Source organism: Morone saxatilis, unplaced genomic scaffold (genome assembly GCF_004916995.1).
Source record: "Morone saxatilis isolate NCDOM2014 unplaced genomic scaffold, NCSU_SB_2.0 Contig5, whole genome shotgun sequence".
Lineage (NCBI taxonomy): Eukaryota > Metazoa > Chordata > Actinopteri > Moronidae > Morone > Morone saxatilis.
In genome coordinates, this window is record NW_023340095.1 from 3,158,105 (window position 1) to 3,181,265 (window position 23,161).

A 23,161-nucleotide genomic window follows, 5' to 3' on the forward strand; every position below is an offset into this window, starting at 1 on the left:
TGGCCGTGTTTCCAAATAACCCAGGCTTGATATTGAAATAAGATCTGCTGCATTTGACATGGGGAAAGCCTGGACGTTCCTGACTCGACAAGATTACCAGAGCGCGGCTCCATCACACACACACACACACACATACACTCCATACAGGGATTTATGACAAAATAAAACCTTCATCACAGATGCAGGAATACATAAATCCTGCTCACGTGTGCTCATGGTCTCATACGCAGTGGTAGCACCAGCAGGGGAGGGGTCATTTCCATAAACAAGAAGAAAAAGAAACAAAAATAAGTGTATATGTAACTGGTTGAGTTGTTATGTAAGTGTTCCTGTGGTCCCCCCTCCTCATGTTTGCCAGGCATTGTCTAACCCTGATGTGGAGTGGGAGATGCCGCGGCTGCACTCAACGCAGAGGGGATGAGGAGTTTGTCTTCCAAACAGCACAGACCAAAACATGACCTCAGGAAAGGGCAGTGAACAATCTGGACTCACTCCAGTGCTTTTCCTTCTAAAAGACTGCCATTTCCCATTATAATCCCGATTCCACCGCTCTGCACCGCTCTGCACCGCTATGACCTGATGTGGGATTAGTGATTGATTCTCAGGAAGTGGACACAGATAAACAAGGTGTTATTTGAGAACCCAAAAATGAAATTGTGTTTCTAATTTTAACCAGATGAGGCTAAATTTGACTCCTGTCTTGCAAAGGCAGTCATTTGAGTACTGTGCTGATATTAGGCTCCAAGTTCTTTGTACTCTGCACCACTGTGCAGTGAATACTAAGAAGAAACACATCTGCAGCAGAAGATCTGATGGGGCATGGCAGAAAGAGCTGGATTATTGTTTTCATATATCTTGTCAAAAAGCATTTCTTCAGAGACCCTTCCAGGAACAGGAGGGCATGGAGGACTTGTAGGTGTTTGGGAATTATAATAATGCCTTTCTTTGTAACAGGACAGTGTTTTATGAATGCAGAGGATAGCGTCCCATGTGACAGCCATGACTGACAGGAACCATCGTAGCAATGTGGCTGAACACCTCCCCTTACACACCTCATGCCAAGAAGATGTGCCGAATCCTCTCAATCACACACAGTGGAAAATCATTTTCAGGTACATGTTTATTTCTCAGTGTGTCTTTGACTTAAAATCTATTCATTTCATCTTGAGTCGATTCGCAGAAAATAACAGTTTGGGTTCATCGTTTAAAGGATAACTATTAAAAACACATCCAATGAGCCACAGCGTTGCCCTGAGCGACCGTTGACAGTAGAGTCAGTCCCACGTAACACCAATTGGGTATTAATCCGCAGCTGTAAATAGTTCCCAACACTTTGTTTACAGTGTCCAGCTGTTTTAGGAACATACTGAGCATTCCTAAAAATGTATGTATGTATTTATGTCCTGTTTTTATAGATTTACATCTTCAGTAAGAACAAATCAGTTTGAAAAAAAGAAAAGTATAGAATGTCTTATTCTTTAAGGTTAGTGGTTAAAGAATAAAAGGTCACAAGATAGATCTAAGAGGTCATGAGATGAACAGAAATGAGAGATTTTGCTACACAAACTATAAATACATTTTTTAGACTTTTCTCCAATATTTTCTTTTTTCGAGAGAATTATTGGATCATTGTACTTGCTCAGGCCTCTAAAAGTAAAACAGTCACTATTGATTTAAATCATTTTAAAAAGCAAAGATACAAAACCTTGCTGGTTTTAATTGTTGGCAACAGCTTTTCTCGGTTTTATAATGTCACGCTATTTGTTTACATGTACATCATCTTCTCTCTGGGGAATTTAATCCGTAAAGAAAATAGTCATTAGTCTCAACCTTTGTGTTTTTGCCAACTGGATTTGTGTTGTGAGCTGTAGGTGCTGTGATGTCAGTAAAGGGATTCCTCCTCCTCCTCCTCTCCATCGCTCTGTTCCTCTCTTGTGTGTGTGTGTGTGTAGGTCTCTCTGTGTGTGTTGGTGTCAGCAAGGCACCCCTTTGTGCCCCCGTGGAGGTGACTGCTGCACTTTACAGCCTGACAGAACGGGCACCTTGGGGAGCTGGCACACGCACACACACGCACACACACACACACACACACTGGCACTGAGGTCTTATTATGCCTCACTGACACAAGTTAAGAACAAAATCACACAACCAGCACAAAGAAGCATAAAACAAATGCACTGCTGCTCGACAAAACCCTCACACTGTACTCCTCTCATTGTCTTCCCAACGACGTCCTCGCCAACCAACGTTAAGAAGCTGGATGAGGACGCCGCGGTCCACCTGACTACAACTCACTGCAGCTTTCTGAGTCATTCTGAGGGAACACAGGCTACAGGGTTGCTGCCAGAGTGTTCCCAGAAACAGTGCAGCCCCGTCCCGCTCAGGCTACTTCTCTAAACACACCGCCCAGGGAGTACAAGTCTGGGATGAGTCACTCCTCGGGAGGTATCCCCCCAATGACAGGCTTCGGCAAGTCGAAAATGGCATTTACGCTGGAAGACTGATTGATATCGCCCTCTCCGAGTTTAGAACGCTGACCTTTCTATAAAGGGGAATGTGGGTTGTGTATGGATTTATAAGAGGCATAAAAACTGTATACAGACACGTGGAGAAGCATGCAGACAGATCTGCTGGAGCTGCTGAGTGGACTCTCTCTTCTCTTCAACCCGTATTTTAGAAGCAGTCACATGTAGAGCGATGGTTGAGGGCTCGGTCATTACAAATTTATGTTGTGCAGAAAGTGCACATTGTACAAACCCACATAACTGTATTTTAAATTCAAGAGGAAACCACAGAGTCTCCTAAAAAATACCAAATACCACAGGCTGAATTTGGGGGAAATGTATGTATAAAATATCTAAAATACTTCAGTTTTAAAAACATAAGGAACATTTTGGTTATTGTACAAACTACAATAATATTTCATATTATATTCATTGCATAACAATAACAGTACAGAACAAGTGATAAGCTATTCAATGTTAGCGTAAAACGAGCGATTCTGGATGTCTCTTCTTGGATGAATTTCCATTAAATATTGATCAGAGATGAGTTTTCCTGATATTTTTTAGGAACTTTTAGCACAATTCTCTGTCTGTACAATACAACAAACTTAAAAGGCTTCTCTTTTTGACGAATACATTGTTTTCTTTCATTTTTCTGTTAGCTCTTTAGTTGTTTAAACTTTCCTAATGCAGGATGAGGATGTTTATCAGAGTGTGAAGGCACTGTGAATGTATCTTAAAGCAAACTATAGATCTTAAATAATAATCTAAACTTTAATAATTTCATTTAGTTTTCTTCACACACAAACAAAATGCGGATATAGAGGCTAACTGTTTATATTTTTTATGTTTTCTTGCACCCCTTAAAATCAAGAAGGCCTCACGAGCCCCCGTGGAGCTTTAGGTTGGGAACGGCTGACCTGGAACACGCAGATACACAACATCATACTGTCAGACAGAGTGGAGTAAGATGATTTTAACGACCTTAAAACCACTGAAGGGGAAACAAACTGATGGATTAATAATAATGACCTATACATGGAGCAGACAGTGACATCACTGCAGGGTGACACAACCTCTACGCCCCGTTTTAACTCCTGACTCATTGGTTGATTCAGTTTCTAACAAACGCTCCACAGCCTGTGAAAACCTCAACAGGTCACCTGACTCGATAAGGACACGTTTTTAATTTGATAATCAATCTCTTTCTCACCACGTCAATACGCTAAAGCGCTACAGTCGACAAAGCAAAGCAGTGCCTCAGCTTCACTCTCAGCATTGTATTGCACAAATACCCTTTAACACTGCACATGTAGTTATATTACAGTCATATTCAACTTTACTGTATATAGTGTATAGATTTTTATATTCTAATATTTTTATTGTATATATTTTTTTTTCATTTTATTATAATTTATTGTATTTTTTACCCTTTTTCTGCTCTTTGCTGCTGTGCCAAATTTAAATTTCTCCTACAGGGGATCAATAAAGGAACATCCTATCTTAAAAACAGAATAAACGCTGATGGATTATGGGTGAATACAGAGTTTGGTATCATTTGAAATGTTTTCATATGCCCATACAATACTTTAGTTTCAGTAGTGATAGAAAATGTATATGTTTTTGATACTTTGAAGAACATAGAAATGTTTATTTTGTATAAAAAAACATTTTTTTAGAAGTTTTTTAACATCAGGGACGTATTCAACCTGAATAAAATGAAGTAAATCCTGATGATTCTGAAATATTCTGATAGGGTGTGTCTACATGAGCACTAATATGCTGGTTGTGATCAGGTTTTCGAAGTATCACGGTTACATGCTGGGCACACCTTGGAGTACTCGATAGAAACCAGGATTCTGTGGCATGTAAACACCAGATCCAGGTCTCTAAACGTCCTTTGTTGGTGCGAGCGACTGAGACAGTGGGAGATCAACTGCACACAGATGATCAGACCCCAGGATACTGTTAGAATCATGCAGGGATCAACATCACACCCTAAATATGATCAAAACCAGGATACGAGTACGCATGTAAACAGAAACTCTAAGCAAGGATCTGACAGTCAATGGCAGATTTAAAACTCAATCATTTTCAATAGATGCTGCTACAGACAAGTTTCAGTTGGTATTAGGGCTTCGTGATACGGTAAAAAAAACCATTATATTGAGATTATTTGACAGATATTAGCAACAACTTACATCTGGAGAACAAGACTTGTAGGCCAGGATATCTGTACAACACTACATTACATCATTATAATGCTGTTTTAACATATTTTACCTTTATTGACAGTATTTCAATTAACTGTGCAGCCCTAGCCCATGTTGGTCTAATTCTAACCTAAGATTGCATGAAGGAATAACTTTAGTTTTTAGGGTCTCTTGTGATGTATCAGTTTATAGGATTCCTGACTAAACTAAGCAAATATATGTCAAATTCAGACCTATTCCCCAGAAGACATTTCGTTATGTCACAGTGGGAAAAGCATAGAGAAAACGAATGATGTCTGAATTCCATTTAGCTGCTTCAGTTCAGGGTCCTGGTATAACTCACGCTGGCTCACTGTCACACTGTCATGGTTTACGTGCATAGAACGGAGCCATCGTTAATGGTATTAATATGCTTAAATGTCTGCAGTGGAAAAGGTTCTATTTAAAAGCCCCCGCTGGTGGGACTAAGTCAGGTACAAGGTACAGGGTGGATCTCTGCTGGACGTTGCTAATGTCGCCAAACTCCAAATGAGGTTTTATAACTCGGCTCAATGACAAAGATCACGCCTCAAACTCATCTCATTTCAACACCCCTCCCTCCACATCCCTCTTTTCTCTCCCCTTCTCTCTCTCTTATTCAAGCAGCGGGGCTCTAACCGTACCCCTCGACCCCCAACCCTAACCCTACAGCCCTCATCCTCCCTCCCTCACCCCTTCGGTACCCATTATATGCAATAAACCATAATGCCAAATCCTCATTGGTCTGTTAGTGAAATAGGAGTTCCCATAAGTAAGTAGTGCTGCTCTAACAGGTGTAATGAACCAGCGAAGGGGAGTTCGCACCCACACATCGGATCCTCAAGAAGATGTCTTACCAGGTAACATGTGTGAGAACACCTGTGTGGGTGTAGCAGTCTGCAGGGGATTCAACAAACACCTCTCAAAGGACACTCACACAGGTACGAACCATTCCTCATTCCTCAGTGGGCGAACGCTTCAAACGTCTCTTTGTCTGAAGTCGATAGAGGACAGCTGGTCTTCAGGTTAGGAGAGCTTATGATGGATTATCATAGTGACCCCTCACACTGCTTTAATCTGCCACTTTGATCACGTCAGTGTGGCTGTGATATGTTGAGGGGAACAGGCCAAAGGATCGCTGCTGTTGTTAATAGAGAGCGTACACTGTGTCATTTTTATGGATTTAGGAGTGTAGTGAATAATTATACACCCTGTGCACGGGAGGGGGTTTGGGACTTTCTGCCTCTATTTCTTCACAAACTTCTCTTCTTCAGTTATCAGACACCCTTAACATTATCGGTTCTGTGCACAGTCTGGGCAGCTGTCCGAACCAGACCGTCACAGGTTGTCCCCCCTTGTCGAATTCTGTCAAGTGAGGAAATCTGTTGTTTTGTGATGATCTGCAGGGACAAAAAAATCCTACAAAACTGTATTTCTGCTTGTTCCACTTCGTCTCAGATAACAGAATTTGCTTAATGTATCACATTTTTGAGAAAGCTGTGCATGTTTGCACTTTTGCAAGAGAGGCAAAAAGTAGAGAAGATCTCAGAGGGGTATTTAGCACAGCCACTGCAGGCCACCGTATGATTGCTTTAGGGCACGATTCTGACCACAGCATGATGTTATTATAGATTAATATGACCGTGAACACAGCTCCCGTTCTGCACGGGGCAATCTCAACATCTCCCAGCAGAAGAGACGTGAAGGTAACCCCCCTGCTCACGGCACAATCACGTCAGCAAAAAATCCCGTTACATAACAGTTTGTCTCCAACTTTAATCATTTGAAGTCAATCTGCGCGCAGCCGAGGCCGCGCACGGCCGCTCTGCGCACATGACCGAGCACAGGCCATATATAGGACCGCACTGGCGGAATGTGCAGGTGTCACAGCTCGCTATTGGATTACTGTGGGAATTCCCTACGTCATTTTCTTTTTATGCATCTCTTTCACAAGACGCATGCATGAACGCAAAATCGATCAGTTACGAGGCGCATGTGGCGGATGGAAGGGCGCAAGGAAGTCGATCATTACCCCGCCGCGCCCTCCCCTTCAGTGCAAAGAAACAAGCCACAACACAGCGCAGAACCCGATACGCATGCATACGGCCGACGCTGCGTTGTTTTAATGACAGATTCAGCTGGTTGTCCATCGGATCAGCGGATATCATCATCGATCACTCACAGGCACAGGACGGTTCCCTCCGCTGCCCGCGCTGGCGGCGCTCAAGCGGTTACCTTTTGGCGCAGAGGTGCGGGGTTGTTTTGGACAGCGCTGCCGCCAAAACACGTGGGCTCGGAGCTCTCGGGCGGGAGTATCCACGCGTTCAGGTCGTTAGCCCTGCAGTCCAAAGTGAGGAGAGACGGGCGGGGTGGCCGCGCTAAAGGCCCCCCCCAACACGGGCCACCCTGCCACCCCCTCGCCCTCTGCAGAGTCGCGAAGCCGGAGGGCAGTAGTTGTTGGCTGCGGAGGTCACGTATCAGACACGGGTGATCCCTGTGTAAGAGCGCTGCGCGCGCTGGCAGGGGACACCGCGGCCCTCCTCTTCGAGGCAGGCGTCCGAGGGTGTTGCGCAGAAACTTGCAGCAGCACCTCCGCGCCGCGCGGACTGGGTCCCCGCGGCATGCTGGTGCCCCGCACGTGTCCCGCGAGCTGTGCCCGCGACAGGATGGTGCTGTGCAGCTCACACAGGCATCGCATCCTTCTCCCTCTCTGCATCGCAATGCGCTGCAGTCAGTGCCGACGTCCTCCCACCAGCCCCGGCAGATGCACACAGTCTGACTGAACCGCTGTCAGTCCGGGGGGAGAGAAGGGGAGAAGGGACGGAGCCTACCGGAGGATGGCGTAATGTTTGCTTATTTGCAGTGGAGAGAGTCTCCTTGTTGGAGGGGGGCGCGGAGGGATTTATTCGGAGGAGTGTAGTGCCTGAGATGTAGTTTTTTGCTGTTGATAACACACACACACACACACACACACACACACACACACACACACACACACAGCGCATATTAATGTGGGAAAACAGAGTGGGCGGTGACTAGAGAGAGAGAGAGAGAGAGAGAGAGAGTCAACCTGTAGAAGCAGAGCCTCCACACATTCACCCAGTGCAGCTTTATACTTCAACATTGGTTCAGTATGTTTCACTGTTAGAGATTTAACAGCTGCTCCATCCCCAACCAAAAAGGGATCAATAATAGAAGAGGGGCTATCATTTATTAAGCTGACGACCTATGTTACATATTTTATGGATATTTCATTTTATATTCAAAACTGTACAATGAACCCAAACAGTGAGGTTTGTGTAAAACGAGTGATATGGATGAATTTTGAGCAGATTGTTTCCTGTTTAGGGAACTTTTCTATACAATTCTCTGTCTGTATTATGCATTTTACTTATATTTAACACTCATAAATACTTAATGGGCTTCTTTTTTGACTAATTCAGTGTTTTCTTGTCTGTTACATTGTTCTATTAGATAATTTACTTTATTTAACATTCACTTTTCCTCACAGATGTGAACCAGCTGCTGAGCTACAGGCCTACTGTGTACATTTTTAAACCTTAAAAAGAAAAGGTCTCAAACCCCCCATGAAGCTTTGGCATCCCCTGGTGGGGGTCCCGACCCCCAGGTTGAGAACAACTGAACTACAACATTAAATATTTCTTATGCATTAATCCAATAATGTAGCCTCATATACATATTAACGTGATATTTACAGTGTTTTCAGGTTGTGTGATTGCTTTTACTCACAATGATCCGGATACATTTCCCCCCTCAGGTAACATGTGACTGATATTTACCTGCAGACACATTGACGAGAGTAGTTTTCAGTTATGGCCTTTCAGTCTTGTGCCAATTGCTCCATATTTAGACTCCGGGGAATCCCATTCAGCATTTCCCACCACCGTGAAGCGGCGCATCTGATTCTGCATAAGCACATTAAAGCGAACATGAGGAAAGTGTACAGATCCATTCATCCAGCCGGGCTGACACACTGCTGACAGGCCGGGGTCGGCAGGGAAACGGTGCCCCCTGGTGGCCGCTCAGCAGCGGTAGGATGATGTTATCTAATCTCAATATAGATTAAATCCTATGAGTTTAATAGTCATACAATCTGTTTAAACTGGCCTCTAGTGACCTCTGAGGGGACAGCCAAACAAAATAACAACAATGATGTCATTCCCTTGTCGGGAGCCCACACATCCTGGAAAACCTGGTCATGGAAACACCTGGAAATTCATTAAAATGACCTGGAAATAATCTGTGTTGTCCTGGAAACTTCTAATTGTATGTTATTCTGTGCGGTGGCCAAATTAATGTCACAGTTAGAGGAAAAGCTGCAGTCAGTAGACCTTTTTCACAGCAGCCGCTTTGACATGAAACAGTAGGGGATGTTGTTGTTAGGGGATGTTGGCTCACTGGAAAGGCTCTGCTGCACTAAATGGAACAGAGCCTTTATTAGTATCATTGATATGTCAGATGTCAAAATGGCTGCTGTGATAAAGGTTTATTCGGAAAGCGGTGAGAACAGCCAAGCATGCTTTGAAAGTGGAAAATGTCCTGGAAAAGGTCCTGGAAAATGATTTCTTAAGCAGAGTGGGAAGCCTGGAAAAACAGGCGGGCTTCCATAGCCTACTAAATGTTCCAGTTTCACCAGTAACTGGTCACTTTTAGCTCTCTCAGAGGACAGTCAGTGCAGTTATCTTGAGCTGCTGTCCTGGAAGCAGCTACCTACAATGTTTTTTTCAGGGATATAACAGCAATCATTTTAAATCATCTGACGCAGTGTTAGTACTTAATGCATCCTGAGAGCCATAATGAAATAACAACAATTACTTCATAAATAATTCATACACCCAAAACAGACTGTTTTTGGTGAGTGTGCCTGAATAAATTCATACTTGTTTAAAAGACTTCACAACCTTTCTGGATGTTCATTCAATAAAACTGCTTAAACAAATCTGTTGTTGTAGACATGATACAAAGCATTGGGCTGTTCTGTAGTCCATCTTTATATTATTAAAGGAGGACAAAATTAACGTTAAAGCACAAAAACAGCTGTGGTAAACACCCTCAGGTTATTGTGCCTAATTAATATTTAATTAAGTGCATCAAACGTTTTGCATTAAAGTTTAAAATAAATTATTATTGACCAATAATTTATCAGCAAAAGGGTCAAACTGCAGCACCCTCAGTCCTCCCTCCTCAGGCCCCTCAGACAGGTATTATCACTCGCTGCTGCTGGGAGGAATTATAGTATTTTCTATCAGAAGTCAATAGCCCAGTCTAAAATATAATAAGTATATTTACATTATATGAAGTTTATGACTGGTGGCTTTAGGCAGAACGGTTGCTTGTAGTGACAGCAAATGTTGAAAACACGAACAGTACATGCAGCCTTCAAGAGGATTTAATTCATTTTAAATACATGCTCATGTGTTTAATATGTAGGCTAAACATTTACATACGTTATCTCATAACGCTCTTATAAAGTGGGATACAAACTGAAAAAAAGTATTATAAGGTCAAATTCCTCCAGACGAATATATATTAAATATTTAATTCAGGAGCTCGGTTTGTGTTTGCCCTCACTGTGAGTAACCAGACACTAATTTGGCCAAAAACCATTACACCGGTAGTGCAGTTGTGCCATTTCCGCACGAAAGTCGGAACAAACTTTTAAATTAGGCCATTTATCTAATATCAGTGAAGATTCAGTAACTGGATTGCTTCTTTCTCACCTCAAATCTGTTCAGAAACAGATTTTGGTGGACTGATGAGGTGAAATAAGTTTCCTCCATATGGAACTGAAGTACTCGTGCTCAAACCCCCACCGGCTCACAGAACAGGGGCCTCAGGAGGGGGGACTGCAGTTGATCCGTTATTGACAGATAATTTATCGGCCCTGATAGATATCGTGCATCCTTACTAATCAGACATCTTCTCTGGACTGTGTACAGTGTTTGATTGACATCCTGATTGGGCGGGACAACTTACACCTTTATCACGACCAACCTTCGAGCTGAGCAGAGGTCTAATGAGCCAGAATAAGTGAAAACATCTGTGTGGGTGCTCGGCCTTCAAAACACGAATTTCACACTCACAACATTTCTAGAATAACAATAATAAAACAACAACCACAGTTATTTTTCTTGGTTTTATTGCAACAACAATGGTGCCAAAAATTGCACATTTTGCCCATTTACAATGACATCAGATAAAAATGTGAGAAATATAAAAACATCAAAGCAATCCATTTTGACACAATAACACTTAAACCTGAGGAGAAAATACTCTTCCACACTAGAGCCTCACCAGAAAATATAAATAAAAGGAAACTATGCCTCAGACAAGGGATTATTTTCTTTCTTTCTTTCCGGTACAATATATTAGCAAAGGTCAGAGGACTAACTAGTTCTGCACAACAAGGACCAGCTAGCAGGAGGTTACAGGTTTTAAAGTCACTCTAGGCAGAAGCAGAATAAAAGAAACTGATAAAAAGGTTACCAGACTTTAAAGCACTTATAGACGTTGTAACATTTAATAAGTTTTACTTCCATATTGCCAGATAGATAGAAAGATCATTCTTTATTAACCTTTTTCATTATTTGGGAAGGAAATTAAAACCAATGTGAGACATTAGTGACGCTCAGGTTGTGGTAATGATGAACAACAGCTTCAGTACTGAATTCTATAGTTTCATAGAGGTTAAAGTCGGTTGTCATAATAAGTCATTTCTGCGAAGGATTTGTCAAACTGTGGTATTGTACTACAATTTACCTCAACGCAAGAAACATCAAACCTGGAACACACTTCCTAAATAAGGAGCAGAAGCTCATTACGCTGCACAAAAAATTGCATCTGTGATTTGGTTTGACTGAATTCTTTTTCAGTAGATTGAAGAGCCCGTTTTTTGTTTTCACGGCTGCTGAAGGTTTCTCGCAGCTGCACAGTGTTTGCCATGTTTGCAGTGATCAATCCGAGTAGAGCGGACGACTGAGTTTTCTTAGCGTGCTTTGATTTGAATGTTACACAGATCGGCACACAAGAAAAGTAAGCTGATAAAATAAATCTCTGTGATGAACTGTGGGTTTATTTATTGGTAGCAGTGGTGTAGTGCAGGGCGTACGCAGGTACACCCGCTTCTAAATCCCCTCTGATGCATTCAGCAGTGTGCTCTGAGCTGAATATTTGATGGCGAAGACAGTTTGATTTACATGAGTGGATATAGTAAGGAATAAGGAATACTTCACTCAAAATGCAGAATTAAGTAGTTGTCTCACCCTGTAGTCTGTGGGCCAGTACTTATTGCAAAATCTGCACCTCTTCTGTGGCTAATGTTCATTTTATAGTGAACATTTCTCCCTGAAGTCAAGCAGCAGAAGTTAACTGATAATGTGCAAATACTACTGGGCCCTTTCAGGGTGAGCTAAACATGCAAGAGTAGTGTTATTTATCACTGGCTTATAACTCACTGTGTTTGTCCTTCCTAAAAAGCATCTGGGGGCATAAATAAAGAACGTACCCACTACACCAACTGCTGACTGGTTGGATGTTTCTGTGTGTTTTTGTGTGAGCGAATGTAAATTTTACTGACATGATGATTGAATAACAAGATCCCAGCTGTGAGCTATCACCGACTGTAAGAGAATCCCCTCGATGACATTCAGGATGCTGCAAAGCTGTCACTTAACACTTAACTGTCCAAGTCGGTTTCAACACGAGTCTAAAACCTTTTGCTTCTGAAATTGTAGAGTGCTGAAATACATCATTTAGCTGTCAGTTTAAGTTTAGACTGAAATTAGATTCAGTGGCCGCTATTCCTAATAACGGTGCTATTTAGTTACGAGTTAGTCGATTTCTTCAAATTAATCAACTTTGTTCAGCTAAATCTTTTCGTAAACTCAGACACATTTTAATCTAGAGAATGTTAAAGTGGAGGAATATTCACTTGTAAAACTCCTATGTGGCCAGATGATAGATGGAGACATTTTTCATTGCTGCACCGCAAGAGAGCAACAGGACCACAGTCTGTTTCACCGGTTTTAAAAATGGCAGTAGTTAAGATGTACAATGTGAGTTATTCCATTTTAGACAAAACACACAAAACATCATGTGAAACCTCATTTTAAATGGTCCAAAACATCATTTCAACCCCACTAAAGTGTGGATTTCCCAGTTTGGAAAGAAAACCCTCACGTGTAAATCTGGAACTACGACATAATCACAGTGAACACCGATATAAATCACATTTATATTTATAGAAAAACTTAACTCTCACCTCCTCCTAATTTGTTCCATAAAGAAGTGTATGCCACCAACTCACGACGAGGCAGACCATGTGCATCTCAAAGCGCTAAAAACGGCACCAGACAGACAAGTGCACGGAAAAGCTGATCACTTACACCACCACTAACTGTATAAAGTCAAACACACAGACATTCAGTGCAGGTACATTCACATTGGGAACAACAGCGGCGTCTTCGTCGAGTATGTCGGCGTATGATTGTATGCTTGCTTTGGAGGGGCGAGAGTGATTGGTCCCTAATGATCTTTAGTTTCCAGTTATTATAAAGTCACTCGAATCTAAACTCAAACTACCGCGTTTTAGGAATATTTTAATAAGTAAACGCATTCACACAGAACCAGTGACGTACACTTACATTCACTGTAGGCCTTTGTCTTTTAGCCGAAGACACTGCTGCTGAGGACTGAATGGTTTTTAAACTGCTATGAAACAGATGAACTGCTCAGAAAGGCACAGCAGCTGCTTTCACTGACATGAGGGGGTGTGAGCAACAGCAGGAGGACGGAAGATAAAGCAATAAGACACAATTTTAATTCAAACCTTGGTATAGCTGTGGGTCAACGTTTACCATCTGTCACTTACCCACATATACGGTAAACCACTAGTCTGTGGTTGGGTTTTAAGTTGAATTTGTTCTGAAATTACATCGATTCATTTACATATGGTTGTGAAACTCTAATGGCTAAAGGGAGTCGGTGTGAGTGCAACAGTTCAACAGCTTAAAGAAAAATGTCATTGGCAACAAAAACTGAAGTCAAAAAGCAACAAAATGTTAGGCCCACATGGCGTAACAACACAGCACGCTCGAACACACCACGCCCAAACACACCACCACACAGCAAACAGTTTCCATCACAACAATCATAATGACCATCTGGTTCCTTCCATTTAAGTCTAAAACCTTCATGATATCAAATATTACATCCTCTTCTTATAACATATGTCATTAAAAGGATAAAGTCTGTACATATTCTATATTTCTCTTTCTGTCAACAGACCAAAACCAACAATCAGTGTCTCCAACAAGTATTGTGTGTGTGTGTGTGTGTGTCATTTCTATCAAACTTTTCTAATACCGTACTTCAAACTGCGTTGATATGTTGACGGAAACACACCCATCGGTGTGCAGAAACTATTAGAAACACATCAATGAGACACACTGTTGCTACTCTAAATACTCACTAGAGCACCAAATGTGTATTAATCCACATGAAATTAGTCCCCAGCTAAAGCTCTATTTCTTCCTGTTTGAGTTACATTTGTTAAAAAACTACAGTGTCCAACTGTTTAAGGAAATTACTGGACCACATATTTGCGAGCAGTTTTTAAAGACTTGCATCTTCAGCAGGAACTAATGTGTCCGAGTTCCACCGACGGGGTCGGGAAGTCAGAAAGTAGCGAGACGAAATAACACATTGTTGGCTTTCGTTGACAGTAAGAAAAACACAGAACTCTAGCTTCGTCTCTTAAGTTGCTCCTAAAAAAGGTTAAAAACTGGAACCATAAGAGATCCAAGTGTTCTTTTATATTAAGAAAAAAAAACATTCAAATGGTCACAAGAGTTTTAGTTTGTAAAAGGACGCATCGAACCGGTCGGCTTTAGATTAAAAAAGGTATTTAAAATGAAACAAAACAAAGTAAGACAAAAGGTGGTGGGCTCCTTGGTCATAAATATTCCCCTGTACATCTTCCGTTAGGGTAACTAACTGTGCTTGAACAGACACCATGAAATACAAGATTATTCTCTTGTTAACTCGATACTGCAGCAGCGCAAAGAAAGTTACAATATAAGGATTATACGTTTCCTGCTAAGAGCTTGAAGTTGCTGTTTGAATGTCCAATCATACTGTATGCATCAGCTGCACAGACGTCCCATAATCTTCCACTGAACAGAAATCCGTGGTTTAGAAGAAGTATATAATTTGCTTTCTTTAAACTTTGATAGCCCCAAGCTTCACTAAACTTCTGAATCCAAATACCAGTGACTACAAGTGATTTTAATCCTATGAACCTACGAAAATTAGCTACGTCTGTAGCTTTAGCTTCTGACTGTCTCCATAACATAAAAAAAGTCAATGAATATTTATGATTTGTCCAATCCCCAGGTGCTAATTTGCCTGTTCAGCATATTTATCTCACAACCACCTCATTAACTTTTGGTGTAATCGTATTTAACCAGTCAACACGCGTGCATTGCTGCCAATTTGGCACATTAAGACAGACTGGAGAGGGCTTTGGACAAGGAGGTTAGTGGATCAAACACTACAGCGGTGCCAGTGATGTACTCGCCTCACTTTGAACTGTTTTAATGTGCCATTGATTTAAAACACTGATTCACAGTGGAGGTCATTCAGATTTTATTATACTGATCAACAGAAAAAACCCTGATCACGTTTAAAGTAAAAACAAATCCAACTTTCTACAAGTTCATTCAGATTTTGAAACCTGAATACGCACAAACACAGCATCTAAAAGGTCCACTGCGATATATAGACGTGATGGGAGGTCAGTCAAATATAATTTTATATTTAGAATTATTTATAAATGTTTGTTTTTACTTTGATATCAAATTGTCTTTTTCTGTTAATCAGCTGAATGACATCCACTGTAATTCAATGCTGTACACAATAAAACACAACAAAGTCAAAGGGAAATGTACATATAATGTACGCATGTATGCTCACGATGGTGGGATAATAGACACCGAAAGGCCTATAAATAATAATAAATCAAAGATATTCCAACCATCAAAACTGAACGCTGCAAACAGCTAACAGACCCTTTAAGTCACGAAGCAGCATAAAGAAAAACCTCCCTGACAGAAGACTGACAGAGTCTCTGAAGCTTAATTAAACTCTCACACCTCCAGACTCCAGAGTGTCTGTGAGGACGCACCAAATCAAAAAGATAATTAGATTAGAGGCAGAAAGCTGCAGCTGATGCCCGCTGCATGTTGGTGTGTGAAAGGTCACTACTTTTCCTGGCTGTTGACTGAATGAGCAGTGGCTTAAAATGTTTCCGTGAGCTCGGCCCTCTTCAAAAACTGCTCATTTTTTATTTGGCAAGTCAACAGCTGGCGAGGAAAATCGCAGATTAACAGTTAAGAGTGTTGCCGATGCTGGGAGGGTTTGATCAGATCATAAGGACCCTCTTACAGCGCTGCTTTTTTAAAATGTTGCTGCTGAACCGTTGCCACACAGCTAGAGCACCACAGGGGACAGACACATGATAAGTTCAGCATAATGTGCATTTCAAAAGCATTAAATCCATCAGTAATAATAGGGCTTCAATTAATGATTATTCACATCATCAGTTAATCTACAGATTATTTTCACCATTCATATATAAATCGTTTAGTTTAAAAAAAATGTAAAAACATAGTGAAAAATGTTTGGATTAGGATCAAAATTTCCCAAAGTGAGGTATTAAAATAGTTTCTTTTGACAAATACACAGTCCAAGACCAGCTTTTCAGTCAAAAATGACGATTAATCGATTATCAAAACAGTTGGCTATTAGTTTTCTTTCGATAAAATAATCCATGAATTGACTAATCGTTCCAGATATACTGTTAAGTTTAAATCAGAAATACAGTTTTAATTCTCTTATAATTTGCTTCTACTTTGCAGAAGTTAAACTTCAGACAGTGAAACTAAACACTTCCTGCACTGGTATTTCACATTAAAAGCTTTCTAGGAAAAATGACACAAGCTTTTAATGTGAAACATCTGTGCAGGAAGCTTTGAGTTTCTCTGACAGTAGTTTCACACAGAACAACAAAGAAAACTGATGAGTGTGAAAAGTATTTCTGTTAAAAAGAGGAAGTAGTGTAATCGTACTGATGGAACCAGGGCTGTGAAAATGCACATCATCCTGAATTTATGGTGAGAAAAGAGGTAAACACGGAGCGTTAACTTGGACTGGTTTTCGATGAGTTTAAGTGGAGACACAAGACTTTTACACATGTACCATTCTGAGATTCCTCGTTGCTTTTCTCTTCGAGTTCTTGGCTCATTTAATTCAAGTAGGAAATTATTTAAACTTTCACTTCTGGCCACTCGACTATTAGACTCTTATTGTGGATTATTGTGGCCTGCTGCTCATTTAACAGTCACTTTTGCCAAAGTGGGTGAATGAAAGAGTGTTTGTCACACGGCTGACGCAGGAAAGAAGACTGAACAAGACACAGATTTACCCCAACATGAATACTGCTCGCAACCTGGCCACACCTGTAAAACTGTTTGGCTACATCACTGTATGTTCAGGAACATGGATTACATCATAATCTTCTTCTTCTGAATAATGTGAGACAGATTAGAACCGGTTCTGTATCAAAAAAGTGAGGATGTAAACATGATTACTTTGTGTTTTTCTTGTGGAATGAATGCATGAAGCTGCCACTGGTTTTGTGGCTGACAGTTAACAGGTAAAAGACAACACACAGTAGTATAAGTCATCGCTAAGCAGTAGGCAGTGTAGGAGTTTACAGCGTAGTGACCACAGTGAACAATGCCACTGTAGACACTAGTAACAACAACATAAAGTAACACATTTTAACAGTAACACCCTGTTGTGAGTAGCTAGTAGCTCTAGTATCAGTAGCTTCACTGGTTGTGGAGTTCTTGCTCCTTGAAGGCAGAGCTATAGATATACAGAGTAAGGCAAACTTGGTTTCGGGGGTCAATCTTTCGGAGCCATATTCGCACCAAATGTTCCAAGGCCATTACATCCTCTCCTTTTAAAACATAGTGTAACTGCCGTGGAGCTTTTGGCGCCAACATTGAGCAGACAGTTCCCCAAGCTATGTATGTCTATGGCTCTGCTCCATGGCAGCTGGAGAGAGAAAGTCTTCCCGGGACCGATCGGTCTCGACCAGCTTCAGCGAGTAAAGCTGTAATTTAGAGAAAGGCTTGTTATGGTAGAGATGTGGGCTGAAACCAGACAGATACCGTCAGAGCAGACAACACGAGGCCAGGGGGACGAGTGCCGCCAACAGGAAGTAGGTGACTCTGTAGAGGTGGAGTGGAGAGAAGGTCACCATGGCGACGGCCAAGGGGAGCGGGAGGAAGGATGTCAGAGGCAGGAGTTTACTGAAAGAGATGAAGGAGAAGGTTGAAGCAGATAATTCATCTGATGGAGAACGTGTGCGTTTGTGGCGACGTGCTCTTACCTGTTGCTGAGTTTTAAAGTGTTGCAGTTGATAAGCAGCATGTACACAATGATTACAGGCACAATGTGTGGCCAACAGGGGTCAGGATCCAACTGGGTGGAATACCTGCAGAGGATCACAACGTAGCTTAAACAAAGACATTTCCTGAGGTTACCTAGTCATGCTGTCACTGCTTAATGAAGTAAAACATTAAAACCTCAAACCAAGAGTTGTACCACAACAACACAACAATCAGACATCACCAAGCCCTTTATCTCTGGCCTCCACAGTGCAGTGTTTGAATAAAAGCATCTCCACCAAAACACCAAATCAGGACTGTGGCCTTTCTGTTTTCATACAATTAGCACTTTTCTTCACAGATACATGGTACTAATTAGCATTCTTAAATAGTGGGTGCTAGTTAGCATACGTTCTAATAAACACAGCCATGCAGGTGCTTGGCCTCACTCATTTCATTACTGTACCTCAGGTTGCGGATCCAGTGGATGAGTGAGGGTGCGATGAGCATGACTGGTAGTGTGAAGAGCGCCGATAAGCAGAGGTGGAGCTGCAAGTCATCCCTCACCTCCTGCAGAGCACACTCAGACAGCAAGGGGGCGCCATTACATTCTTTAGACTTGGTGAAGGATTCAGGGTCAGCTGTGCCGTTCTCAGCCTCTTTGTGCTTCCGGGGTGCCTGGAAAGATGAGTATAATTACTAGTAGAAGTTGACAAGAATCTAATTGTAATACGGTAAAAGGTTCTGCATTCAAACACAATACCATCATGCCAACCATCTGATGCTGGTGGCGGAAATCTTACCAGATTCAACATGTGACTCAAAGATCTTTCTGTCATCTGTAGCCTCAGTACCTGAATATAAAATGGCAAAAAAACAAAAACAAAAACACAGACATGTGTAATGTAAGGGGATAAACAGATCAATATCGTATTTATCCTGGTTTAACTAGTAATGCTACTATGTAAAATGACTGGAAGCAGCTTCATTTGTATTAACATGTCCCAGAACTCACTCTGTAAAGGTGGAGCAGGAAGGCGGTAACGATTGACAGCGCCCCACAGGACGTCCCGCCCAGAACAGTCAGACACAGAATGATGAGGAGTTGCGTCTGCGGTCGCAGGGTGCCGCAGTCTCTAGAGACAGATGGCCTGCATGCAAAACAGAAAACAGTCAGAAAATGGTATTTCAATGAGGCTTACAGTTAAGTAATACTGAATGACACATTTAAGTTCCAGTCACAGTTTAAAATCACATACTCTGATGTTTAAATGTCCAGCCATACCTGTGTAGTGGAGCTAATATTAGCGAGACCAGCCGCATAATGAGACGGAGGAGTGTGCTGCCCCAGTATGCAACAGCTGCCCCGAAGACGTAAAACAGAGGGGACAGGAGGAGGGGCCATTCTTCAACTGGTGTCACGCCCTCACGAAATGTGGAATCAGGCATGGATGAGGGGAGGGCATCCATAAGTGGGAGACAGAGAACGGACCAGACCTCTTGGAACGAGCTACAGCTGAGGAGAGGAAGGAAAAAGAGGATTAGTAAGAAAATAAGTCATGTCGGGGTTTGACTGTGAGATGTAATTAAAAGCTCTAAAAAGTCTAGTAAGTGGACCTTGAGTTCGGATGCCTACCTAAGCAAGATGTGCAGAATATAAACAGGAAGGTTGACTTTGTGAGGCTGCAGGCCTTTGCCCACCACCTGGCTCATGTCTGCAGCTCGCCCCGACTTCAGGATGGTGGACAGTTGCCCCCCACAGGCCAGGAGGAGGGTTACAGCTGTGTACACGGGCACCATGGGACCGCAGAACCTCAGTATCTGTCAGGTAAGAGAGAGCAGATCAGACCTGAGGGCTTTCTCCTGTTTGAGCCACTGCATACAATACATGTATGAAGATATTCAGGACTGTTTTCATTTAAAAAACAAAAACAAAAACAAAAAGGCATTTAATATTCTTAATATTTTTTCTGACGTCACTACAAGCTTTTAAAAATGGGTTTTGCCCAAAAACACAAGAAGAAAGTTGTACCTGTCCCAGCACCCTGGGTAATGAAGTCCTTACTGACACCTGGGGTCAAAATCAGAAGAAATCAGAACACATAATTTATTTCTTGACACATTTAACTTCCGTATTGATGATTAAAATAACTAACATCAGGATGTACAGGAAGTCAAAGGCTCTAGTTCTTTCCAACAGTGGAGGAGTAGTACCTTATATTGGCAGTTGGGGGCAGTGTGGAGCTGAAGAAGGACACCTGAGGTGTTGTCTGGACGACTTGTGTGGAGCATCCCTGAGATCTCAGTCACTGATGGCACACTGGCAGACAGATGACACAAACAGTGAATATGACATGTAAATCTGACAGAAAAAGAAAGAAACACCTCAGAGACAGACACTGACACAACTCACCTGACTGTGGTTAAAGAGTCCTCTCGAAACCACGGCACATCTATTCTGTACACATTGGGAAGTCTATCTGCAGACAAAAAAATGATCATTATTACATTATTTAACATAGGCACATGTGCTTTCCTGTGTATCACAAGACCAACTTACCTTTATGTACTTTACACTGGCTTGCAACATTAATTCTGAAAGCTTGATACACCTAAAGACACAGAGGTGTTAAAAATTTAGTGACACAGCAGGAACAGAGAGTCTAACAAGCACCTGATGAAGTAATAAAAGCTACCTGGTGAAAGTGCTGCAGCTTGATGGTGTGGAGAAGTCCAGAGGAGTTGACCGTAACATCGCTGACACTCAAACCTGGAAAACCAAAAGTTACTGAAAAGTTCTCCTGCAGGATTTTAGAGAATCAGCATTAACAGTAAAAAAAGTAAAAACTCACCGAAGGACAGGACATGCGGCACCGGGACAGACAGAGTCTGAGATTCTTGTCTCTGCCACTCACACTCCACCGTGAACTGTGGACCAGACAAACTTTATATTTAATAAATATTTATAATAGTTATTCTACAAGCAGCTCTTTTTAAAGTTGCTGAATTCTGATTCCATCAGTTGCTTTGACACAAAATGTTGCACAAGCGTTCATGGTTTCCATATGATGTATCCTAACTACTTTTCCTCTAGTTTAGTGGTTCTCCCACTCTCTCTGAAGAGGTACAGCAGTTTAAATTTCCAGTTTGATATGATTTTTTAATATACATCCTTACCAGCACGTAGCTGAATCAACTGCTGTAACATTTGTTTCTTACAATAGAACATTTGAGACTTTATACATATAAATATTTTCCATATTTTTGTTTTGAGTTTTGTTTTGACTATGTTGCAGTTTACACAATAAAAAGTGTTTACATTCTGCACACACAGGACGGCATTAAAATGTTCTCTGTACTCCTGACAGCAGATTAAGTCACTATAAACCTATATAAAATAATTTATATACCAAGAAACCCGCCACAAAATTTTACAAATACGCAGACACAATTTTTGGTCATACCGCCCAGCACTCGACGCCCTTAGCTGTACTTTGCTAAAAAGAGATGCTAACACACTTAACTACGATAGTGAAGTGAGATGGTAAATAGTAGACATTACCTGCTAAACATCAGCATGCAGAGTTAGTAGAGAGAGAAAGACGGAAGGAGGAGGAAAGAAGCATCTCATCACCAGAGAGTAGTGAGTTGTCATTTTGTTTCAGGTACCTGTTTGCCGTTGAGGTTAGAGGCCGAAACAACCACATGAGTAACTGAAGTCAAGTCACTGAGACTCAGAATCAGGACCTGAGGAGGATAACAGACAGTTAGAAGCAACCAGCAGCAGCTCAGACTGGACTGGACGGTCTCTCAGAAGAGGAAAATTACCTTGTATGGTGGCAGAAGCTCAGTTCCCATGGAGAGATCCACTGCATGCACACTGGGAGGTTCAAAGAGCATGAATGAAGAGTAACAGAAAGACATAGAAGTTGGCAGGTGGTGGAGGTATAAGAGTTATAATCATATTCTTACCATGAAGAACCGTTCTTGTGCACGCAGCCGTACACCCAGCTAGTCATCTCCTATTGAACAACAACAATAAATCAGAATCACCTTTTTCTGCTCTCTTTTGAACTAATAAAAAGGACAGATTACTGTTTTTGCTTTAATAAACTGGCAGCTTTTGCACTTAAATCTCAAAGACTGAGCTGCCATTTCATTCAAAGATGTGGGTGGCGATTCAGACGTCTGACACCAGGCTAGTGAAACAGGTCGTAGCTCAAATCCACAAGGGATGACAACATCAACACAACAGTGCTGGAAACTCACCAGGTTGTTGCTCCGGCAGTAGAAATGGCTGTAAGCTTTCCTGCGACTCGACAGGGCGAACAGGAAGTATTTGACCTGTCCTTCCTGTAGACAGAGAGCAACACTGAAGGCAACTGGAACATTGTCTGTATCAGGGCTTTGTTTTCCTGGATCATTAGTCAAATAACTAGTCTGGACATGAGTAGTTTGTTTATTATATTAGTACAGTCTGGTACCTTTGGTGTGCTGTACGCCAGACGCAGTGTGTTAACTTCACTCCATGCTTCAGGAAGATCTGGAGAACAAAAAGAAAAACAAGACACTGATTCAGTGATTCTTTTATATTATCACTCAATCAAGACTTCAGTCATTCACTTTGATTTATAGAGTTAATGAAAATAATATGAAGCACGTGTAAACAAATGGCTCAGTGACAGTCTAAATGTACATGGAAAGGATGGTGCTCGAAAGAGAAGACTAATGAAGCCTATCTCCTCTGTTTATTCCAGCCTCTGCATGATAAAGTGTTTCTCTCCTACCTAAGATGGAGATGGAGGTGTCTTGAGTATCTCCCAACATCCTGACAGGGTGTCTGATGAAGTGATGGTTTAGTACAGACATTTTCTTCTCTGGGTTGTCTGTGAACTAATGAGAACATACTGGTTAGCTTGGAAACAGGTGACATGTGCTTGCAATGAAAGCT

The 23,161-nt window shown here is 41.7% G+C and overlaps 1 protein-coding gene across 1 annotated transcript in view; it reads right to left on the reverse strand.

Moving 5' to 3' along the window:
• Positions 1 to 10,878: 10,878 nt before the first annotated feature.
• The window catches only part of pgap1 (post-GPI attachment to proteins inositol deacylase 1), a 19,435-nt gene continuing 7,152 nt past the window's right edge, over positions 10,879 to 23,161 (reverse strand). Inside the window, exons 8-26 of the mRNA XM_035676028.1 lie at positions 22,998 to 23,103; positions 22,695 to 22,753; positions 22,480 to 22,563; positions 22,183 to 22,232; positions 22,039 to 22,090; positions 21,880 to 21,957; positions 21,063 to 21,138; positions 20,907 to 20,980; positions 20,771 to 20,822; positions 20,624 to 20,690; positions 20,425 to 20,530; positions 20,243 to 20,281; positions 19,847 to 20,031; positions 19,496 to 19,726; positions 19,226 to 19,361; positions 19,014 to 19,064; positions 18,677 to 18,888; positions 18,213 to 18,317; positions 10,879 to 18,132 (exon numbers count right to left, since the gene is read on the reverse strand). Of these exons, the coding sequence (XP_035531921.1) occupies positions 17,994 to 18,132; positions 18,213 to 18,317; positions 18,677 to 18,888; positions 19,014 to 19,064; positions 19,226 to 19,361; positions 19,496 to 19,726; positions 19,847 to 20,031; positions 20,243 to 20,281; positions 20,425 to 20,530; positions 20,624 to 20,690; positions 20,771 to 20,822; positions 20,907 to 20,980; positions 21,063 to 21,138; positions 21,880 to 21,957; positions 22,039 to 22,090; positions 22,183 to 22,232; positions 22,480 to 22,563; positions 22,695 to 22,753; positions 22,998 to 23,103 (1,902 nt within the window). The 3' untranslated portion in view covers positions 10,879 to 17,993. The remainder of the gene's footprint in view (positions 18,133 to 18,212; positions 18,318 to 18,676; positions 18,889 to 19,013; positions 19,065 to 19,225; positions 19,362 to 19,495; positions 19,727 to 19,846; positions 20,032 to 20,242; positions 20,282 to 20,424; positions 20,531 to 20,623; positions 20,691 to 20,770; positions 20,823 to 20,906; positions 20,981 to 21,062; positions 21,139 to 21,879; positions 21,958 to 22,038; positions 22,091 to 22,182; positions 22,233 to 22,479; positions 22,564 to 22,694; positions 22,754 to 22,997; positions 23,104 to 23,161) is intronic.